Source organism: Mesoplodon mirus (genome assembly GCF_964341445.2).
Source record: "Mesoplodon mirus genome assembly, chromosome: 18".
NCBI classification, from domain to species: Eukaryota; Metazoa; Chordata; class Mammalia; order Artiodactyla; family Ziphiidae; genus Mesoplodon; species Mesoplodon mirus.
In genome coordinates this window covers 9,439,882-9,461,442 of record NC_138994.1, presented here as the reverse complement: position 1 = coordinate 9,461,442, position 21,561 = coordinate 9,439,882, and the positions used below count along the sequence as shown (strand labels likewise).

Sequence of the window (21,561 nt, the reverse complement as noted above, 5' to 3'; positions counted from 1 at the left end):
AGAGCCTGTGCTCCGCAACGGGAGAGGCCACACAGTGAGAGGCCCGCGTACCGAAAAAAAAAAAAAAGAAGAAGAACATGCCTATATAGGTGACAATTAACTCTATTTTCATCTTCTCAATACTCTTTTCCAATTCAACAAAGATTTATTCAGTGTATACAATGTGCTGAGCACTTGAATAGTCAGAAATAAAGGTATCACCCATGTTCTCAAGGAGACTAATGGGGAAAACAAATGTGTTATAATAAAAGTAGGTTATCAGGTGCTAATAAGGTAATGCAACTAGATGGTGCAGCTATCTGGAAAAGCTATACAGAAGGGATATCCAGATTATGCTTTGAAAAGTAAACTGTAAGTTCATTTGACAAATAAAAAGGGATGGTACAGGAGACAGCAGAACCCTGTTTACTAACATTACAGGTTAGAAGATCAGTCATGGTTTGAGGTGGCAGCGCCCAGCAGTGGGGGAGCAGACAACGATCCATGAAGTTAAGAAGTTTGGACGGAGTTTTAACTCTATCCAGTAGGCAATGTGGAGCCTTTAAAGCAAGGGAGTAAAACAGTAATACTGGTATTTTTAGAAATATAACTGGTGGCAGTTTACAAAAAGATGAATGGGATAGGAGAAACTAGCTATTACAGTTATGAATGAGGAAGGTCTGGATTAAGGCAGTAGCAGTGGGGCAGACAAATCCTAGGGAAAGAAGAGAAATGAGTTGATACTTGACTACATGTGAAATGAGGGTAGAATTAAATAAATACTAAAGTACAGATGGTCCCCGACTTATAATTGTTCTACTTAATGATTTTTCAACCTTATGATGGTGCAAAAATGATATACATTCAGTTAAAACCATACTCCAAACTTTGAATTGTGATCTTTTCCCGGGCTAGTAATACGTGACACAACACTCTCTCATGACGCTGGGCAACGGCATCAGCACAGCTCCCAGTGAGCCATGCAATCACGAGGGTAAAAGAACCAAGACACTTACAACCATTCTGTACCTAGACAATCATTCTGCTTTTCACTTTCAGTACGGTATTCAATAAATAACATGAGATATTCAATACTTTATTATAAAATACACTTTGTGTTAGATGATTTTGCCCAATAGTAGGTTAATGTAAGTGTTCTGAGCACGTTTAAGGTAGGCTAGGCTAAGTTACCATGTTCAATAGGTTAGGTATGTTAAATGCATTTTCAACTTCTGATATTTTCAACTTACAATGAGTTTACCAAGACATAACCCCACTGTAAGTCGAGGAAGATCTGTAATGAAAAGGAGAAGGTAACATAAAAGCAAACATAATAAATTTATCAACAGTTCCTTAAAACTAACCAGTATAAATGTACACTATTTTTCAACATTTATGCTTATTGACCATCTAACTATGTACTAAATATAAACACCTAAACACATTCTTTAAAATTACTGGCATTGGTATGTGAAATAGCTAACACTAGATACTGATAACTGACACCTTCTAATTGATGCAATTCACTAAATGACAGGAGAAAGGTATTGGCTGGTTAAAGGTCTTTTCAGAAATCAAATGTGATCATTTAAAATGTTCACATATCAGACTCACAAATTTATAAAAGATAGGAAAAGAGATCATTTTTCTTTAAGAAGACATAAATAATCTACTATGTGATACTACCTAAAATTACATGATCTTGCTTCAGGCTCTATAAAGTGAAGGTTCTTACTGTGCCAAAAGAGATAGTGCCACTTTTCATGGCTTCTCATTTTGCTCTTCTTGTCAATACCATCAACACACTGCATAATCCATTTCATTCAATACAACTGAAACCAATGACATTAATCAAAAAAGTAAGTGATAGTGGGGAATCCTAAAAAAATAACACCTTAAACATCTTCTTTGAACTTAAAACATAAATGTTTATTCTGTTGCCAAGCTTTTGATACAGGCCCTTTGAGTTACAGATTCACTATAGTTTCACACTGTCTTACACAAACCACATCCATAATGCATCATCTACAATTTCCAGTTTCAATTTCTTTAAAAGTGAAGCAAGAATTTTAAAGATACTTGTCAAGGATCTAAATGAAGAATTCTTCCAGATTAAAAAAAAATGTTTAAATAAATTTTTATAGTTATCTCCTTATTGACTCATTTTATATTCAGTCTTTCCAAGGCAGTTAACTTAGTTTTCACCGAATCGACAATTCTTTCATTTTACAATCATATGTCAATGGTTAACACAATTTTGTATTGAACTATATGATTATAATACAAGTGCAAGCTGTCATAAAGTGACCCTCCGTAAGTCTATAAATCAACTGGTGGGAGCAATGCAGTGGGCATCAGTTAGTGTGTCTTATAAAAAGAGAAGGAATGTTTATTAAGACTAGTATCCCTGTGGGCTTCCCTGGTGGCGCAGTGGTTGAGAGTCTGCCTGCCGATGCAGGGACACGGGTGCGAGCCCTGGTCCGGGAAGATCCCACATACCGCGGAGCAACTAGGCCCGTGAGCCACAACTACTGAGCCTGTGCTCCGCAACGAGAGGCCGCGACAGTGAGAGGCCCACGCACCGCGATGAAGAGTGGCCCCCACTCGCCGCAACTAGAGAGAGCCCTCGCGCAGAGACGAAGACCCAACACAGACAAAAATAAATAAATAAATAAATAAAAATTAAAAAAAAAAGACTAGTATCCCTGTTATGAAATATCTAAATTCACTTATTGCTTTTATTGTACTCAGGACAGTATCTGGCACACGGAAGAGTATTTGTTACTATCTTAGCATTAAAATTCAACTAGGTACAGTTAACAGTGCATGCAAGGGTGGAAATCCACCTACTTTACAGTCTTGAGAATCAGAGACAAGACTACCTGTATTTAAGTTGTCAAAAGGGGAGAGAGTAGAGAATATAAACTGCATCAAGTCCTCATTGAAAACATATGAATACAAGGTACAGTCAGTTTCACATTACTGGAAGTGGATTATCTAGCACTTAAAGGAAGAGAACTTAAAGAAGGATAGCTCACATGTCAAGTCAACAAGAAATGAAGAAGTAGGTTCGTAACCCAATTAATCTATCACCTCAAAAATGCTAAGAGTATGGCTACAGGTCCTCGTAAACGTGGCAGATAGACTAGAGGAGGAAAGTCAGCTACAGATTAGTGCACATCAGGTTACCTTCCTCTATTATCAACTCACTGATGACAGAAAGCATCAATCTCTTAAACAAAACCACATGGTGCATCCCAAAGCGCAAAACAAATGCCTTTGTTTTACCAATTATTATAAGTTAAATATTATACATAAAATTACATAAAATTAATGCATAAAAATGCAATGTACAAGAAAATTTTTAATTTGCCAATAACCTAAATATAAGTAAAGAGCAACTTAAATACTATAAATAATAAATGTGGTGGCTTGGCCATTTTCTTTTAGCCTAAGTTTTGTGATGTATATCCAATTTGCAGGTACAAAACACTCAAGGCAACATGACAGAATATCTATAATAACCAGGAAGTTCAAAGACTGCAGCTACTCAAAACACCCTGTCCACTAGGAAAGAATCCACAGTGGCACTGACCTTCTTCCTTCTATGGACATCAAAAAGTACTGAAAATGTTATGAATAGTTAGCAGAGACTCAAGAGACAGCCCATGAGGCTGCACCAGTCCCACTAGATGGCACTATCACAGGAAAGTCACTCTGCTCTCCCATTTGGAGCAAGGGCTGAAAGCGCTCATGATCTCTGTAAAAATGAAAGCTGTCATCAACACAGTGACATCCTCATTGAGAAATTATGACACATAATGAGGAATTCCAAGCTAGAAGGAGTTTATCCAAAAGCACCTTTTCTTCCAGTATTGTGGCCACCTCCCCACTCCTATTTCAAATCAGTGGTCTGAGAGATACAATGTCTTGCAGGCAAAAGAAGTCCTGCAAAATGGAGATTTTCTTTTTCCTCTTCCTAACTCCACAAAACACAGGATAATTTACTTGCCTTTTTTTTTTTTCTTCCCAAGTTTCTTTGCTATGGGTAAAAATACTCTCCTGCTAGTCCATGAATAACAAATTTATTGTAATCAATATACTTACCATGATTGGAAACTCCAAAATGACATACAATTAATGGCATAAAAGCTTTTGGATATAAAGTAACTTCTTTCTATGTATCAAATGGAGAACTTGCTATTAAACAGATAAAGTTTTCTGACACCTTAGTTACATGATTTTAGGTTGGGCCTGAGCAGCAGAATTCACAATGTTACTCATTCCCGTAACTTACGCTCTACCCCATGGAAAGTATGCTTGGATACAGCTACCATGAACCTAAAAACAGAAGGAAAGAAAAGCATCCTAACAAGGAAGCCCAAAGAGTTTAAACCGCATACAATTTGAATACAAACTCACTTTTACTCAGTAGGTGACCATCTGAACAGACAGATTTGGATAAGAGCCTTTTGCTGAATTCCCCAGTTAAAAGACACAACACAGGTCATTATTAGGTAATCAATTGAATCAGAGATCAACTTAATACTCAAATATACTGGTCACTTACAGTTGAAGCTACTTCACCTAGATCAGAGAATTTAGATTTACACATGTAACTTTAATATACAGCAACAGTCAGGAGTATAGCTGCTCCAAAGTGCCACAGAAGTCAGCTATTTAAAGAGGCCAAGAAACCAAGAATTACAAAATGTGTAACAAATCCTGTGTTCCCACAGCACCTTACCACAGCTCTAATACAGCTCTCATCACAGCATCAGCTCTCTGTCTAGAGCACTTGCCCTCTCCACACTGCGGGGAGGCTTGGAAGCACTGTACTGAGGCGTCATCCCTAACACCCTGCACAATGCCTAGTATGCAGCAGGTACTCAGTAGCCATTGAATGGACAAAAACTATCAGGCTATTCCAGCTCACCAAAATTATGAGACTCCTCAAAGCAGCCAGTTTTTCCAACTAAACCCTGACAAACACCTTCTCCTTTAAGAAACTACTGGGGCTTCCCTGGTGGCGCAGTGGTTAAGAACCCGCTTGCTAATGCAGGGGACATGGGTTCGAGCCCTGGTTCGGGAAGATCCCACATGCCGTGGAGCAACTAAGCCCATGCGCCACAACTACTGAGTCTGCGCTCTAGAGCCCACGAGCCACAACTACTGAGCCCAAGTGCCACAACTACTGCAGCCCGCATGCCTAGAGCCTGTGCTCTGCAACAAGAGAAGCCACCGCAATGAGAAGCCTGTGCACCGCAACAAAGAGGAACCCTCGCTCGTGGCAACTAGAGAAAGCCCGTGTGCAGCAACAAAGACCCAACACAGCCTAAATAAATAAATAAATAAAAATTAAGAAGCTACTGACCAAAGCATGAGACTAAGATCTAAGTCACCATGAGAAATAAGATTTCTTGAAAAGCACAGGAAGGAATGTATCACATGAAGTCAAAGATCAAAAATTCTCGCGTCTCAAGCCCAAGGAAGCAACACCTTAGATTGGTAAAGATTTTAAATAAAACATCATAAACGTATTTTACATACTGTATTAAAATCATAAATATGTTTTACATTTTGTACTAAAGCCATCCTGTGAGAGTAGGGGGTGAAGTAGCAGGTATATAAGAATGCATAGGAAGCCATAACACTGCTTAACTTAACACCCGCCCATTAATGAGGCCTGATCTTATTTTATGCTCCTGGAACAAAATAAAGAATGAACAAGAAGGAAAAACAGAAGGAGAGAGAAAGCAGTCTGGGGGTACAACCAGGAGGAATCTGCTGAACTGCAGATTTAGAGAACTGACAGACTTAGCAGAGGCAGATTTTTCAAAACTCTACATATAACTATCCAGAAAGTCCAGCGTAACGAAGCTATGCCAATACCTTTTCATTAACAGTTTTTTCTGAGTGACTGAGCTTTGACAAAATGTGGCATAGAATCTACATACACATCCTGTTAATATCCTTGCAACAGACCCATGGGAAACCTCTCCCGTATTAGAGGGTAAAAAGAAGTATATCCTCCCATAGAGAGTGCCTTCAAGCATACTGTTAAATGACTGGAACAACTGGTAGGATTTAAAAGCTCACTGGAACCGTAAGCCAAATCGCCTCGCCTTCAGTGTATCTGTACGATCCACCCAAACTGCTCTTTGTTTTTAAATGTGTTTCCGTTAGACTATAAGCAGTGTTTGTTATCATCACTGTACTCACCTTACTAACACCAACTCCAGTAAACCTGGCCTCTAATAATTCCTGCCGTCGGGGGTCCAGGCTATGCAATTCTTCCATCATTTCTACTGAAAAAGAAAAAGAACCTGTGAGACCAGAAAGGCTAAAACATGAGGGACCAATTTTTAGATATAACAAAACTCAGAGTAATTATTTCACCAAATGGTCACGTACAGGTAAACCTCAAATAAATATGGCATACAAGTAATAAACTACAATGTGCTGCATCAAACAGTCATACATTTAAAGTTATAAAGTGCCTCAAAAGTCCTCTTCTGAGCAGTGGTTAAGAATCCGCCTGCCAATGCAGGGGACACGGGTTCGAGCCCTGGTCCGCGAAGATCCCACGTGCCACGGAGCAACTAAGCCCGTGCGCCACGACTACTGAGCCTGTGTGCCACAACTACTGAAGCCCGCGCGCCCAGAGCCAGTGCTCCGCAACAAGAGAAGCCACCACAATGAGTAACCCCCCGCTCACCACAACTAGAGAAAGCCCACACGCAGCAACTAAGACCCAATGCAGCCACAAAAAAAAAAAAACAGCATGAATCAGAAGCTACTAATAACTTAAAATAATGCTATTATATGCCTCCTTGCTCTAAGGAGCAGATAGTAGCTCATGAAAAAAGGAATTACTTTAAATTTAATAGAGAATCCACGGTAAAACCATCAACCGGCATTCACTCAGGAAACTGGTATAGCTCCATAACCATCCCTTTACAAAATCTTTCTCTGCCACTCCCTGGAGCAAGTAGGTTTCTCTAGACATCTGCTTTTAGCACTCCTTCTAAGCAGGGAGGGGCAGGAGGACACCATTTTTAAACTCCTTCCACGACCAATTAATGCACAGGCTACTCTCAGCAAATACCTCCATCGTTTGCAAGAGATCAACTCTTGCAGAACCTATTGGAAACCTCCCCAATGTTAAAAGTAGAAGAGGTGCATATACCATTACATAGAACCCCTTTGAACATATTATTAAATAGTTATTGGAACGATGGGCATGATTTAAAAGTTCACTGAAAACATGAATGAAACATGCTCCTCTGCAATCTAACACCTCCACAATTTCCAGTAACAACCCCTACAAAGTCCTCCAGTTTCATTTCCCTTCCTGGATTGAGAGCCTGGGGCAAAGGGGAATGAAAGGGTGGCAAATTAAAGTTTCACCCACACAGACAAGTGCAGGTTAGAGAGGGAATTAGGAAATTCTCGGAAGGGTAGAAAGGCATCTTAAAAAAGAAAAGGAAAGAAAAAAAGAAGAAGAAAAGAGATTGAGAGAGTGTTTCCCTAAGTGGCCTTCCTCGCGTCTCGCCCTACCCTAATCGAGGCCAGAATGGCAGAGGTTGCAACCTCCCTTCAAGACCCAGGTTCTCTCGGCACGTTTCCTAAACCTCCATCCTTAGGCCTGGCCCGGAAAATGACGCCCCAGCGGTTATTCCATTTAATGTCAACTCATGTTAAGGAAAGATCCACTCTATTCCATTCCAGCGGGGCCTTAGACTGGGATCCTCCCTGTAGCCCACAGCCAGGAAGCAGGACCGATGGGGCCTGGTCCCGGCGCCCCTCGCCTCCCGCCGGCTCCAAACTTTCCCCAACTCCAGGCCCACCTGTCACGGAGGGAGGGCGGGCCAGCTCTCGAGGGCGCCCGGGAAGCTGCCGGGGCCTCCAGCTGCCCGGGCGCCCCCCTCTCCCCGCCGGCCGTCGGCCCCACTCCCAGGCCGGGGCCGCCTGGGCCTCCCCCATCTTCGGCCCGGCCCCTCAGCGACCCGCAGCCCTCGGAAAGCCCCTCCCGCCTCAGAGCCGAGGAGCTGCGGCCCGGCGCCGGCCCCCGTGTGGGCCCGAGCCGCAGCCTCCTCAGCCGAAGGGGTCGCCCGGACGGTTAATGCCTCAGGCCCGGCGCCCTCCCCCGCTCGGGGCTCAGCCTCTCACCTGCCGCCGCCGCTGCCGCCGCTCCACGCTCCTCCCGGGAGGGGCCCCGACCCGACCCGGCTGCGGACCGCTCTGCTCTCCCCCTGGGCAGGCCCGGGGCGGAGCCGGGGCCTCTCCTGAGCACCGCAACCCCCCGCCCGGGCAGCCGCCGCCGGCGCTGGGCTCCACGAGAGGGCGGGCGGGGGAGGGGGGCCTCGGAGGCCGCAGATCCCCGGGCTCGCGTACAGAGCCAGGCGCCCGACGCGGGCCCGGGCCCGGGCGGCCGCGGGGGGCGCGGGACCGGTCTCCTGGCGCCGGACAAAGGCCAAGGGAGGCACAGAAGGGCCCAGGCCCGGCCGGGAGGTGGGGGCCCACTCGGCTAGGGGCCACTCGGGTGCGGCGTGGAGGGCGGGGGGGGGGGTCGGAACCGTTGGTGCCCACGACCCGCCTCCGGCCCCTTAATCCGGATCGGTTCGGTCCGGATTAGTAGTGATCGGTGTAAACACACTAGTGAAACCGCGTGTTTCCTCGCGAGATTTGCACGGCTGGGAGGCAGGGGGGGTCCAGTGGGGGTGGGGGAAGAGCCGACAGTGGGGGAGGAGGGGGAGGGGACGAGGAAGGTGGGGGGGTCCCCGCTGCCCCGGCGCCCCGCCTCCTCCAATCAGCGGCCGGGCTGGCGGGCAGGGGTTAACCAGGGGACCCCGCGCCGGCTGAGGAGGCCGCCGCCTCGCCGGGCGGCTGAGGGAGGGCGGGCGGACGGGCGGCGCCGGCGGACCCGCAGCGACGCGAGGAGAGGTCAGACCGGTTCGGAGCTCCGGAGACCCCACTGCTGTCTCCGTAAAATCGGCCCTCGCCCCGCGGGACCGGCCCCAGCCGAGGAGGTTGGGCCGGCGCCCTGGGTCGCGGACCGGAGCTAGAGGGGCCTCGCCGCCGGGGCCGGGCGCTTCCCCGATCCGCCTCGTCGAACCCCGCGCCAGCCTAATCCCTGGCCTCCACGAGTTTGGGTGAGAAGTGGGGTTGCTCTGCCCAGGATGGATTTTAGAGGAAGAAAGTCCGTGAGCCGGCGAACCCCGCCCGAACTTCCCCGGAGACGCCCAGTTAGTGAGTTGGCTGTGCCCACCCGTGTTGGCTGGCTCCCACGCCCCGCCACTCTCCAAACTCACCCTCCCGCTCCCCAAATCCAAGCCGCCTTGGAAAGCGGACAGCGCTTCACCTCCACGTACCTGGTTGGCAGGACGTCTCCAGAGACAAGAGGTCCTCTGGGATCAAGGCTGAGTCCCCACCCCCACCAGGATGCTGCCCGAAAGGGATTCTCTCGGTGCCCCCGGGGGGAGGTTCCATTTCAACCTTTGATTAAAAACAAGGCCCTCCTGGGTACTTAGGGGGCTCGGAGAGTAAGGGCTAGAATGGAGAAAACAGGCCTGCCCCTCAGTGTCTGCTGAGGAATGGGAAATGTGAAAGGGTGCAGGAGCTCCCGCAGCTAGGAGGGCTTCCTGCACAGAAAAAGCCTCCCATTTTGATCACCCAGCACCAGAGAAAAAATCACGTTCTCCACCGACTTCTGTGAGCCAGGACACTGACTTCAACGCAAATACCCAACTTTTTATTTTCCTTTGATGCTGCCTTGATCAGATGTCTGAAGATGACTTAAGGACTACAGGCAAATCACTTGGGAAAAATTCAGATAATAAACAAGAGCCTTGAACTTTTCCAGGGGAGTTTCTGCCTTTCTTTCTTCCTTATTCTTAATTCATCCTGTATTAATGGAACACAGACCTGCTGGAAGGGCAAAGGATGGCAGTTAACTTTTTGTTAGTTGCCCAGCCTTCCAAAGCCTTGGACAAATTCAAGCACTGTGGAAAAACTCCATTCAACCAAGAGTCACCTTGCTTCGAACCCAGCCAGGTTGGGCCCTGTGCACACACATATTTCCAAAGATAACAATGTTTGAAGGGGAGGGGGAGAGCAAGTTCCAGGCAGAGGAGGGTAGGAAAAAGGGCAAGGTGAAGGACTATCAAGAGAGCAGGAGTACCTTCCCCTACAACTCGAAAAGCAAGTGAGGCAAGCTCTGTCATTATAGCGAATGATCAAAAAAGTAACTCCTCAAAATGGCACTGGAATGTCTCAAATGAGAAGAGTTTAAAAGGAAGAACACTGGACAGAGTTGGAGCTGAGTTCCAGCCAGCTCTTTCACAGACAAGCTGCATGGACCACTTAGCTAACCTTTCAAGTTTCGCCAACCTCATCTGTGAAGGAGTTTGGACTAGAGGATAATAAGATAATAATAAGGCTATGATTCTATTTTTTGAGCTAATTTTTTTTTTTTTTGGCCGCACCATGTGGCATGGGAGATCTTAGTTCCCCCGACCAGGGATCAAACCCCTGCCCCCTGCATTGGGAGCACGGAGTCTTAACCACTGGACCACTGGGGAAGTCCCTGAGGTAATTATTTTTAAAAAAATAAAAGTAGTTACTGAAATACAGGAAAAGATGAGATTTTTAGTTTCACTTTGCCTAGTGCGTTTTCCTCTGCATGTCAAAGAACTTACACTGCCATAGGTCTGTTCACAGCCCCACTCCACATTTAACACTCATCCCAACAGAAATTGCTCATAGGAATTTAATGAATTTGCTTACCACAAAAAGGAGGTGCTTCTGTTTATAAGCATCATATAAATGAAAATATCAAATATCAACAGTAAGGAAAAAGAACAATAGATGGATAATTTCAAAATAAGCTTTGTTGTCAGATGGTTCTCACAATGTGATTTAACCTTGGGTTCATGAACCAACTTGTTTAAAGTGTGTTTACTGGGACTTCCCTGGCGGTTCAGTGGTTAAGACTGTGCTTCCAATGCAGGGGGTTTGGGTTCGATCCCTGGTCTGGGAACTAAGATCCCACATGCCACATGGCCAGAAATAAATTAATTAATTAATTAATTAAAGTGTGTTTGCTCACAGGGCAACTTTGTGAGACTCAACTTGTCATAGACTGGCAAATGGTGACACTCCCCATGCAAAGGCCCAATTCCCATCAGCTTCAGAAGGCTCAAACATGGATTCATCTAGATGTGCACATTGATCATCTGGTCCTTCCTGCCTTCAGTGTATGACAAGTCCTCCAGGTTCATGTTCCTAGTCACAGACAGGACCAGGGCGCTGGTGTTCCCCAAGCTGTGCTCTGCACATCTCGATAGGTTAAACGCTTTAAAGGAAGTAGATGTACATTGGACCTCGGGAAACTCTAGGTTAAAGTGGAATCCTTTATTTCAGTACTACTTAGAGCCTAAAATGTACAGTAGGCATATGACAATCTCCAGGCAGGGGATCAGGGTATTCAGTGGTTTCCTATTTGATGTTTGGAGCCACCACCCTGGTTTTTTGTTGGCTGGTTTGTGGTTTCAGGTACTCACGGCAGAGGTGTTTTGAGAAGGACACTGGGAAAAACTAAAGTAGCTGTAGCACTCTTGCCCTTTCACCTGTACCACACTAAAGAATGTCCAGCATCTTCTTAAACGTTTCATAATGTCCACCATCTGGCATATATTACTGAGCAGGGCACCTTACGTGCACCTTTTCTAGAAGGGGCCTGCAGTGTGGTGGCTAAGAGGACAAACTTCCTAGTCAAGGGCCCCGGGTTTTCATCTTGGCCCTGCCTCTTACCAGCTGTGTGGCCTTAGGCAAGATATTTCACTTCTCTAAGCCTGTTTCTTTATCCATCAAATTGTGTTAAAAACCTCACAGGACTGTTGGAGGATGAAATGAGATAATGTGTGTGCCTGACAGAGTAATCCCTAAATAAATGGTCCCCAAACCACATTTCTACCAAGGATATAGACATTTGTCATTAGGTTGGTTAGCAGCACACAGCTTAACTTCGGAAACCAGGCTGCCAATGTACTGAGTTGTTTGTGGGGCTATTTTCTTCATAACAGAAAAAGGACTTGATGTCCCTTTAAAGAAAGCATTACCAAAAAAAAAAAAAAAAAAAAAGCATTACATTTTATTGGGGGGGGGTGCGGGTAAGTAGAGAAAAATGTAAAAGTCATCTGGTCCCGGGCTTCCCTGGTGGCGCAGTGATTGAGAGTCCGCCTGCCGATGCAGGGGACACGGGTTCGTGCCCCGATCCCGGAAGATCCCACATGCCGCGGAGCGGCTGGGCCCGCGAGCCATGGCCGCGGAGCCTGTGTGTCCGGAGCCTGTGCTCCGCAACGGGAGAGGCCACAGCAGTGAGAGGCCCGCGTACAGCAAAAAAAAAAAAAAAAAAAAAAAAAAAAAAAAAAAAAAGTCATCTGGTCTGTTTATGTTCTTCCCCCATCCTGGAGAACTGAAGGTTTCTAATGGTGAGAAGAAATAACAAATTGTGTGAAGGCAATATTTCCACTATAAATTCTGGTAGGCAGGGCCGTGTAGAACGTCAGGGCGCTGGTGCTTGGAAAGAACTAGGTCCTAATGCCGTCTCTTCACCTGTCAGGTTCCTCATCTGAAAACTGGCCAGCACACCTAATTCCATGAGCGGCTTTAATTAAAGTTGAAATAGTGATGGGAAATGCCTTGTAACTGTGCCTGACATACAGTAGGCATTTGGTCAGTGTTATTTCCTCCCTTCTCCCCATTCCTAACAAAGTGGAAAAGCATCTGATTGCCATGAAAGTGCACTATAGATGAAATAAATTCAGATCTCAGCCTGCATAAGAGTCTCTGCCAATCTCTCCCCTATCTCTGTGTTTTTCATACCCTCCTTCTGCCCAGCTTGCTTCAGAAAGCCTTCCTGAGCAAGTCTCCTTGACACACTTTACTTTCTTTATCGTCATGCTTTCTTCCCCACAGCCCAGTGATGCTGGAACAATATTCTTATTCTCCTGGAGAGTACCTCCCTTCTTTAATTTCCTCTTTCAACTCTCTCCCCAAATGTTACTTTTTAATACTAGTCTTCCCTGACTTGTGTGTTCCTTCTTCCCAGCAGCTGAAATGTAAAACAGACAAGTAGAAGAGCAAAGAGAATAAGTGCCCCTGAAAAGGAACAAGCCCCCTCCCCTGAGCTATTGAATCCTCCATTTTGGTCTTTCTCAGAAAACGTCAAGATAGGGAACAACAGCAAACACACTGCATTTGTGGAAGCTGGCAAAGTGTATTTTATAAATCTTAGTTCTTCCATTGACCTTTCATTCTAGGCTTAAGTAATCAACCTTCAGACACAGTGACACAGGTCATGTGGGAAAGGGGGCCCAAGCCCACAGAGGAGAAAGTAGGGGATCATTCAGCTAGTGGCCTTGGGCATGGTCAGCCCAGAAAGGCAAGTCAGAAGAGGGATGTTGTATAGCCTCTGAGTTAAGAATGAGTTTTACTTTTAATGGCTGAAAGAAAATCAAAAGAAGAATAGTACTTCGTGACGTGAAAATTACGTAAACTAAGTTTGGTGTCCATTAATAAAGTTTCATTAGAACACAGCCACACTAATTCCTTTACATACAGTCTGTGGCTGATTTTGCACTACAGATGGCAGGATTGAGTAGTTGTGACAGGCAGGCAAAGCCTAACATGTTTACTATCTGGTCCTTTACAGAAAACGTTAGTCAACCCCTGCTCTAGGCCAGGGCTTCGCAAATTGGACCAAGCATACGTATCCTTTGGGCATCTTGCCAAAATGCATCTGGGCTGGGGCCTGAGAGTCTGCATTTCTGACAGCCCCAGGTGATGCTGTTGCTGCGGGTCTGCAGCCCACACTGGATCTCAATGCTCTGAAGGCTTGTCTGTTACATTAGTGAATGCTTTATGTGAATGCTTTGTTAAGTACAGTGAGCAAATCTTTAAAAATATGAAAAATTGGAGTGTAACCCATGATAAGAACCTCAATCGAATCTTCCACATTTCATTCCACTGTTTTGGCATCAGGTGACAGCCTGAATAGCCGTGGAAATGGATTTGCCAGCCACCTTGCTGAGGCCAAAGGGATGGCAGCCCCAGCCCTCTTGTGATGTGGTGCTTCCTTTTATTGGCCCTGAACGTACCAGTCCAACTACAGAAGGGCCTTCTGTGTCCTGGTATTGCAGAATTTGGAAAGGAGATCTGAGTTCACCTTATGCAAAATACTCGACTCTTCCAACGGCAGGCAAGTAGTCCTCTCCCAGCTCTTTCTTCAGTGAGCAGTGCTTCTCAGGGTGACAAACCCTTGCAGAAACAGCTTGGATTCAAATCCCAGCCCTTCTACATACATGTTCTGAGACCCAAGGACACGTGACTTCTGGAGCCTCGATTTCCTTATCCGTGCAGTGGAGATAATGTATGTAAAACACCTGGCTTACTGCCGGATTCCTGCCAGGTGCTTCCAACCTGAAAGCATCATAAAACTTACATCCCAAACCTGCTCCTCCCCCTACCTAACTCATGTTAGAAAATGTCATTTCCATTCTTTCATTATTTATATCAAAAACCCTGGAATCATCCTCTCTTACACCCTTATCCCCCGCACCTCCACTCCAGCCTCACTGGCCTCCTCCCACACCTCAGGGCCTTTGCACTTACTATCCCTCTACCTGGAACACTTTCACCAGACACTTAGCAGGTGTGGCCACATGTTACTGCATTGCACGGAATGTGTCCTATCTTCTGCGTATGTGTGATAATGATACGAAGCTGGCAAGTGGCTGCCTTTCCATGATAGAGTGAGAAGAACCTCCAGGCCGTTTCAAGAGACAACCATGCTAGGCTTTTGAGTAGAAATAAGTGAGGAGGGCAGTTTGAAAAGAAAGACCATTTCATCACAAGAAAAACAATTTTGGGGGCTTCCTTGGTGGCGCAGTGGTTAAGAATCTGCCTGCCAATGCAGGGGACACGGGTTCGAGCCCTGGTCCGGGAAGATCCCACATGCCACGGAGCAACTAAGCCTGTGCGCCAGAACTACTGAGCCTGTGCTCTAGAGCCCATGAGCCACAACTACTGAGCCCACGTGCCACAACTACTGAGCCCGTGCGCCTAGAGCCCGTGCTCTGCAACAAGAGAAGCCACCGCAGTGAGAAGCCCGTGCACTGCAACGAAGAGTAGCCCCCGCTCACTGCAACTAGAGAAAGCCCACGCGCAGCAACGAAGACCCAATGCAGCCAAAAATAAATGAATAAATAAATTTTAAAAAAAGAAAAACAATTTTTTTCTACTTCTTTAGTTTTGTATCTATATGTGATGGTGGCTGTTCACTAAACTTATTGTGACAATCATTTCATGATGTACATAAGTCATTATGCTGTACACCTTAAACCTATACAGTGCTGTAGGTCAGTTATATCTCAATAAAACTGGAAGATAAAAACAAAACAAAAATAAAAAGAGTAAATCCCCAAACCAAATCCTTGCTCTCAGGTGCATGCCAGTGAAAGAAACAGACAAAAAACACAAAACTATATGTCAGAGCTGCTGAGCGTCATGGAGAAATAGAAAGCAGGGTATGAGGATAGAGTGCTAGACCCCAGTGGTGGCAGGGATGCTACTTTATATAGGGAGGTAGGTCAGGGACAGCTGTTCTCTGATAACATGACGTCTGAGACGAAGGTGCAAACCTTGTCACCGTCTGGGGGAAGAGCCTTCCAGGCAGAGAGAACAGTGAGTGAAAATGGCCTGCGGCCAGAACTAGCTTGTTTGCAGCAGGATGACTTGTCAGGTAAAACTGCAGAGTCTCTCTGGGCCTTCTGGGCCTTGCACGACAGGGTAAGATGCCTGCTGCTGAGCCGGCACAGGTGTAGGCCACAATTTCACCAAGGTTTCAACATAATAAGGTGCTTTATGCTGCAGTGAGATTCAGTGTCTTGAGCCTGTGTTTAATGCCTGATCCCAAAGGGCAGGGATTATAACAAAAAGCATTTATTGAGCATTTATGGGGAAGGCACTGGAATGAGAGCATGTTCATTATCACCTTTAATCCTTTCAACCTTGAGGGAGGCCCACCATACAGAGGAGGAGGAGAAAGTGGAGAGGAGGTGAGGGAGTTCTCTGAAAGGCGGTCTGGCTCCAGGACAGGTGCTCCCTGCCACGCCACGCAGGGTTAGCCTGGGCCAGGCGTGCAGTGCTTGATCCTGCCCCTCCTGGCTGACTCCAGGCTCCACCTGCTCCTTTAGTTTGCTTCAGTTAACACTAACTTTCTGTCACCTGCTTCTGGCTTCTTGCTTCATTACCCCATATTTATTGTGTTTCACAGCTTTCCTCCCTGGCCATTAGTTTCCACCTCCTCTGAAGGTGTGGATGTGGGCAGCTGGTTAGTCACTTAGGTAAGACTCTTACCAAACTCACCATCGCACAGGATCTGGTTCTCAGGTCTTCGGGTCCCCCTGGCCCCAGAGTTAATACAATTTGGGAAGAACCTCATCAAAATGCTGAGAATGGCACATAACCCTGTGTGCCAACTCGTTCACAGCCCTGGATGCCAACTCGTTCATTTCAAAAGGGGAATGTGACTGCCAAGCAGCAACATTTGACCTACAGACGCTGCTCCCAGGATAGCTGCTCGGAAGGCTCCTCGGTGAGCAAGGGAAAGGGCATGGCCTTAATGGCTCCACCGCGCACAGCTGTGTTCAGCTGCCGTTCCCAATTCCTCGAAATAGTGCCCTGTCTTCTAAAGGGACAGGACGCTGGGTCTGTCCCTCTCATGAAATTATACCAGAGCCCTGCTTTTTAGACTCCCCTCTCTTGGACTCTCCTCTTCTGAAACCACAATGTATATATAGGCTTACATTTTCTTGGAAATTTGGATAACCCATTTTTAGCCAAAGCTGCTGCTTTGTAGGTAGCTGATCTCCTCCATCACCGTGGAGTCTTCCAAGTTTTGTTCTCTGGTTTTGCAGGTATCTTGGTGAGGCCTCATTTTTGAGACTCTGCTTTAATATTCATTAGCATAAGACTTTCAGAAAGTTACTTCAACTTCCTCCTCTATCAAACCGGAAACTAACACCTGTTCTCCTCCCAGCATTGCTCTAAGGATTAAGTCAGTTAACACAATAAAGTCTTCTGAAATTTAGGGGGAAAAAAAGTGTCATGTAAATGCAAAACAGAATTATTCTTTCAGGGCAAGTTTTCCCTAAAACAATAGTTTAAGCAACAGGGAAAGACGGTGACAGTACAGCTGGCCCTGCACATGATCTGCAGCCTACACTGCCCATTCACGCAGCAGCCCAGCATCCCTTGTCAATGGGAGCGTGGTTCCATCAGTTTCAAGAACCACTGCCCTAATAAATACTACCTCAATGTGAAGCCGTCCACAGACTCTGGCTATTGTGTTTCCCTGGTCTCCCTGTGCTTTGTCCAGATTTAGTTTTTAGTTGCAGAGTAAATGTGATGCTCTGAAAGGAATATAAGACAGAGAGTCACAAGCCCTGGGTTCAAAACTCAGCTCTGCCGTGCATGCTGGGTGACGCTCAGCCAAGTGTCCTCCCCTCTGCCTGAACCCCCCGTCCCCCCACCCCGTAAAATGGGGCTGCTCACATGACCTGCCCTTTAGAGCTGATGTGAGGATGGGATGAGGTAACCAAGGTTCAGAAAGATTAGTGTGGTGTCTGGCATGCAAAGACACTCCAATGATGCTTGTTTAAAATAATTAAATGTCATTGATTTGTTTGACGAGAGAAAGCAGTTTATCACTAGTCTTCTCAAAATGCTTGCTTTCTTCAGAGGTTTTTTTTTTTTTTTTTTTTTTTTTTTGTGCTGTGCGCGGGCCTCTCACTGTTGTGGCCTCTCCCGTTGCGGAGCGCAGGCTCAGCGGCCATGGCTCACGGACTCAGCCGCTCCACGGCATGTGGGATCTTCCCAGACCGGGGCATGAACCCATGTCCCCTGCATCGGAAGGCGGACTCTCAACCACTGCGCCACCAGGAAAGCCCTCTTCAGAGGTTTTAACTTTTGCCTGACAAACCAAGCTCTTTTGTCTGTTAAGAATGTTTTTATCTTCCTATTCTAACAAAATATTTGGAAGCCAAAATAGATACTGCGTATGTGCGTGGGCGACAGACTTTCTTGGTCACCGTTTTAGCCACCCAGGCAGTGGTGTTTTAGCTCCCACGTTTCTCAGGTGGTAGCAGAGCAAGATTTCACTTTCGCTGTTTCGATCACCCGCATCGATGTTGCAACAGCACATAGTAACAGGTTCCCCAATCTGATTACTGGCTTAGTATCTTATTGACCAGCTGACCCTTTCCACTCCTGTGTCAGAGCAGGAAATACCCTGATAGGTTCTTTTCTTCTCCCACAGATACAAGACTCACCTAAGTTACCAAGTCCTTCTTCCCTGGGGCGCCCCTTATACATATCTCCACACTGACAATCCAGGAGCTGGACAGAAGGACCTGTGGGATTGGAATGTGGGGAAGGGGCTGCACTGGGAGGCCTTTGGTGGTCACACTGCCCAGAGGCTGCATCCCACCTGGCACTGATTCAGCATTTGCATGCTCCCACCTGCCCCATTTGGCTAGAACAGGTGAGAGCTGGTCCTGTGTCCTTGTGGGTCCTACATCTCCTGCCCTCCCCTCGCCGTGCTCCCCATAGGACTGGACACCCCCAGGATGTAGGCCTGGGTTGGCTTCTCCAGCCCCTGGTGACTCATCTCCCCACTGGAAAAAGTATGAAAATTGTGCTTGTTACGTTAACAGATTCCTGAGAGCTGCCCCCGTTGTCCATTGAGGGAGTTTCCATCTTATAATTGGGAAAACAGAGGTGGTAGGTGTGAGGCAGAGAGCCTGAGCTGGGAGCAAAGCTGATCCAGGGTGCAGTCCAAGCTCTCCTCTCTTGGGCTCCGTGAACTTGAGCTGGTTACTTCATCTTCCCAGCCTCACCTTCCACATCTGTAAAAGGGGGATACAACGCCCATCTTAGAGGGTGGAGTTAGGCCCTTAAAGCATCAAGCACAGCACTGAGCACAACAGGGAGTCAGTAACCGGGGGCTTCTTTATATTTTGACTGTTTAGTGTTTTCAGTAAGTCCTCAGACTAGAGCTGGGTCCCAGCACTGAGCTGACTGAAGCATGACTGCAGAGGCCCTAGCAGCACCGGCCACAGAAGGGGGATTCAGGTGTCTCCACCCGACTCCTTGGGGGCAGCAATTCCCCCATCCCCCACCCCCCATAAAGCCCAGACAGTAAATATTTTAGGTTTTGCAGGCCATGTTGTCTCTGTTACAAGTCTCACCCTGCCAGCACGGCAGGAAGATAGCCACAGATGATATGTAATTGAATGACTGTGGCCGTATTCCAGTTAAAGTTTATTTGCAAAAATAGGCAGTTTGCCAGCCCCTTCATGACTCTCAAATTTTGGCTCACACCAGAATCGCCTGGGGGGTGTCTTCCAACACACCTTGCTGGGCCTCACCCCCAGTGCTTCTGACTCTGTGGGTCTGGGATGGGCCTGCATTTGTGTTTCTAACAACTTCTGGGTGACACTCCTGCTGCAGGCCTGGGAACCATTTTGAGAACCACCAAAGCTTTTCCCTCTCCCTTCTTTCTCTGTGCAGCTGAAACACTTTATTCCTACTGCAAAAGAGCATTTATTGTGTTTTACTATGGTTAGCGGTTTGTGTGTGGGTCTCTGGGATCCGTTCTTAATCATCTTCCTACCCGAATGCCCGACAGTAGCCACTGCTCATCATGAGCACTGGACTCAAGGGAGGTCACGGGCACAGAAGCCCTGGGTCCCAGCTCTGGTCCTTGGTGGACATTTCTCTCCGGAGCTCTGTGCAACCCCCTGTCATGGAGGAGAGGAAAAGGGACTTTGCCCCGCTGCCTGTCCAGAAACAGATCAGGAGAGGAGACATTCCCTGCTCAGACTAGACCTTGAACCTGCACTGTTTTCTAAGGAAATGAAACGAGGGTTGGGGGTTTGGTTTGTTTTAATTTTGTTATTTTTTGCTTTGTGATGTATGAGTGTGGGGGGTTGGATCCAGACAGCTGACTGCTGTGGAAAACCACTATTTCTGAGTTGCAGAGACTAAGAAGGCATTTAAAATGAACTGCAGTCAGGGTTTTTTCCTCAGATCAGGCAGAATCCAGTTTGCTCCTGATAAAAATAAATCATATTTGATGGGCTTCCCTGGTGGCGCAGTGGTTGAGAATCCGCCTGCCAATGCAGGGGACACGGGTTCGAGTCCTGGTCGGGGAAGATCCCACATGCCGCAGAGCCACTGAGCCCCTGCACCACAAATGCTAAGCCTGTGCTCTAGAGCCTGCGAGCCACAACTGCTGAGCCCGCGTGCCACAACTACTGAAGCCCGCACGCCTAGAGCCCGTGCTCCACAACAAGAGAAGCCACCACAATGAGAAGCCCGCGCATCACAACGAAGAGTAGCCCCCACTAGCCGCAACTAGAGAAAGCCTGCGGGCAGCAACAAAGACCCAACGCAGCCAAAAATAAATAAAAATAATAAATTTATTTTAAAAAATAAAAATAAATAAATAATATTTGAAACCTTCCCTATCCTGAGTGGCATGAGTAACAACTCCTGGGTCCAACTCCCTCTTTTGGAACTTAGTGCCTTACTCCTGGTTTTTATCCTGAGGACGCTGCGAGTAGATAAGAGGCAGGTGTGGACCCACATGTGCTTTCCCACCTCTTCTTGCTGGTGGGCACAGAGGAGGCCCCGCAGGAGCTCACCAGAGACAGGGAGCCACTTAGTCCTGGGCTGGTGTAACAATGACCCTCCTCTTCCCAACTCCCAGGCCTCTCCGATGCAAGCTTACATGGGAATTCCTTTTGATCTGTGAAGTTTCAAGACCATCCATACCTAACCTTCTGTGCCTCACTCTCTCCTTTCCAAACTAACAGACAAACAGGGAGAAAGGACTCCTTCCCCTCCCCATCTTGATGTGCTCTGTGAACACTGCCCAAGGTCCAGACATTTGCTGCTCATCTAGACTGCGGTGCAGAAAGCTATGAACTACGACCCAGTAACCTGGAGCACGTGAAGTTAGCACGGCAAGGGAGCAGGAGTGACCCGAGTGGCTTAGAACTCCTTCTGATATTCCCTGTCCCTGCCACCTCGTTACCCCTGCCTGCCAATCAGTTTTGCATCAATAAACTTTATGTTCCGGGCTTTGCCAGATGAATGAAAGGCGAGCAGCTAAAGACTGATCTCTGACCTCAGCACGTAAACAGCCTACAGATTGGACTTGACAGTTAATAAAGGAAAGGCCTCGCAATTCTCTGATGCCTTTTTGCCTTAATTAGATTGAGCCTTCGTAAGCTTTGGGGAAATCTTCAATTTGAAGAGGAAGACCCCACAAGACGGGAATTCACATCTCTACGCATTCATCCGTTCAGACTGCCTGCCCCTCAGTCTACACTCACTGACACGGGTGCCACCTTATTACCTGTGCTCAGCGCTGTGCTAACGGCTTTCGAGCACAGGGGCTGTAAGAATGCCAGAAGTCCGCAACCATACTCTCCTGGAAGACAGCGTCCAGCT

At 46.8% G+C, this 21,561-nt stretch overlaps 1 protein-coding gene across 5 annotated transcripts in view; it reads right to left on the bottom strand.

Annotated features, from left to right (window-relative positions):
* The window catches only part of TLK2 (tousled like kinase 2), a 113,287-nt gene extending 101,218 nt beyond the window's left edge, over window positions 1-12,069 (bottom strand). For 2 of the 5 annotated variants that reach the window (XM_082604492.1, XM_082604494.1), the window contains exons 1-2: window positions 9,354-12,069; window positions 6,202-6,287 (exon numbers count right to left, since the gene is read on the bottom strand). In XM_082604492.1, coding sequence (XP_082460618.1) covers window positions 6,202-6,287; window positions 9,354-9,471 — 204 coding nt within the window. In that variant the 5' untranslated portion in view covers window positions 9,472-12,069. Of the gene's footprint in view, window positions 1-6,201; window positions 6,288-8,151 lie in introns of all 5 variants that reach the window. The other 3 variants (XM_082604493.1, XM_082604495.1, XM_082604496.1) reach the window with 3 other exon arrangements.
* Window positions 12,070-21,561: the final 9,492 nt, after the last annotated feature.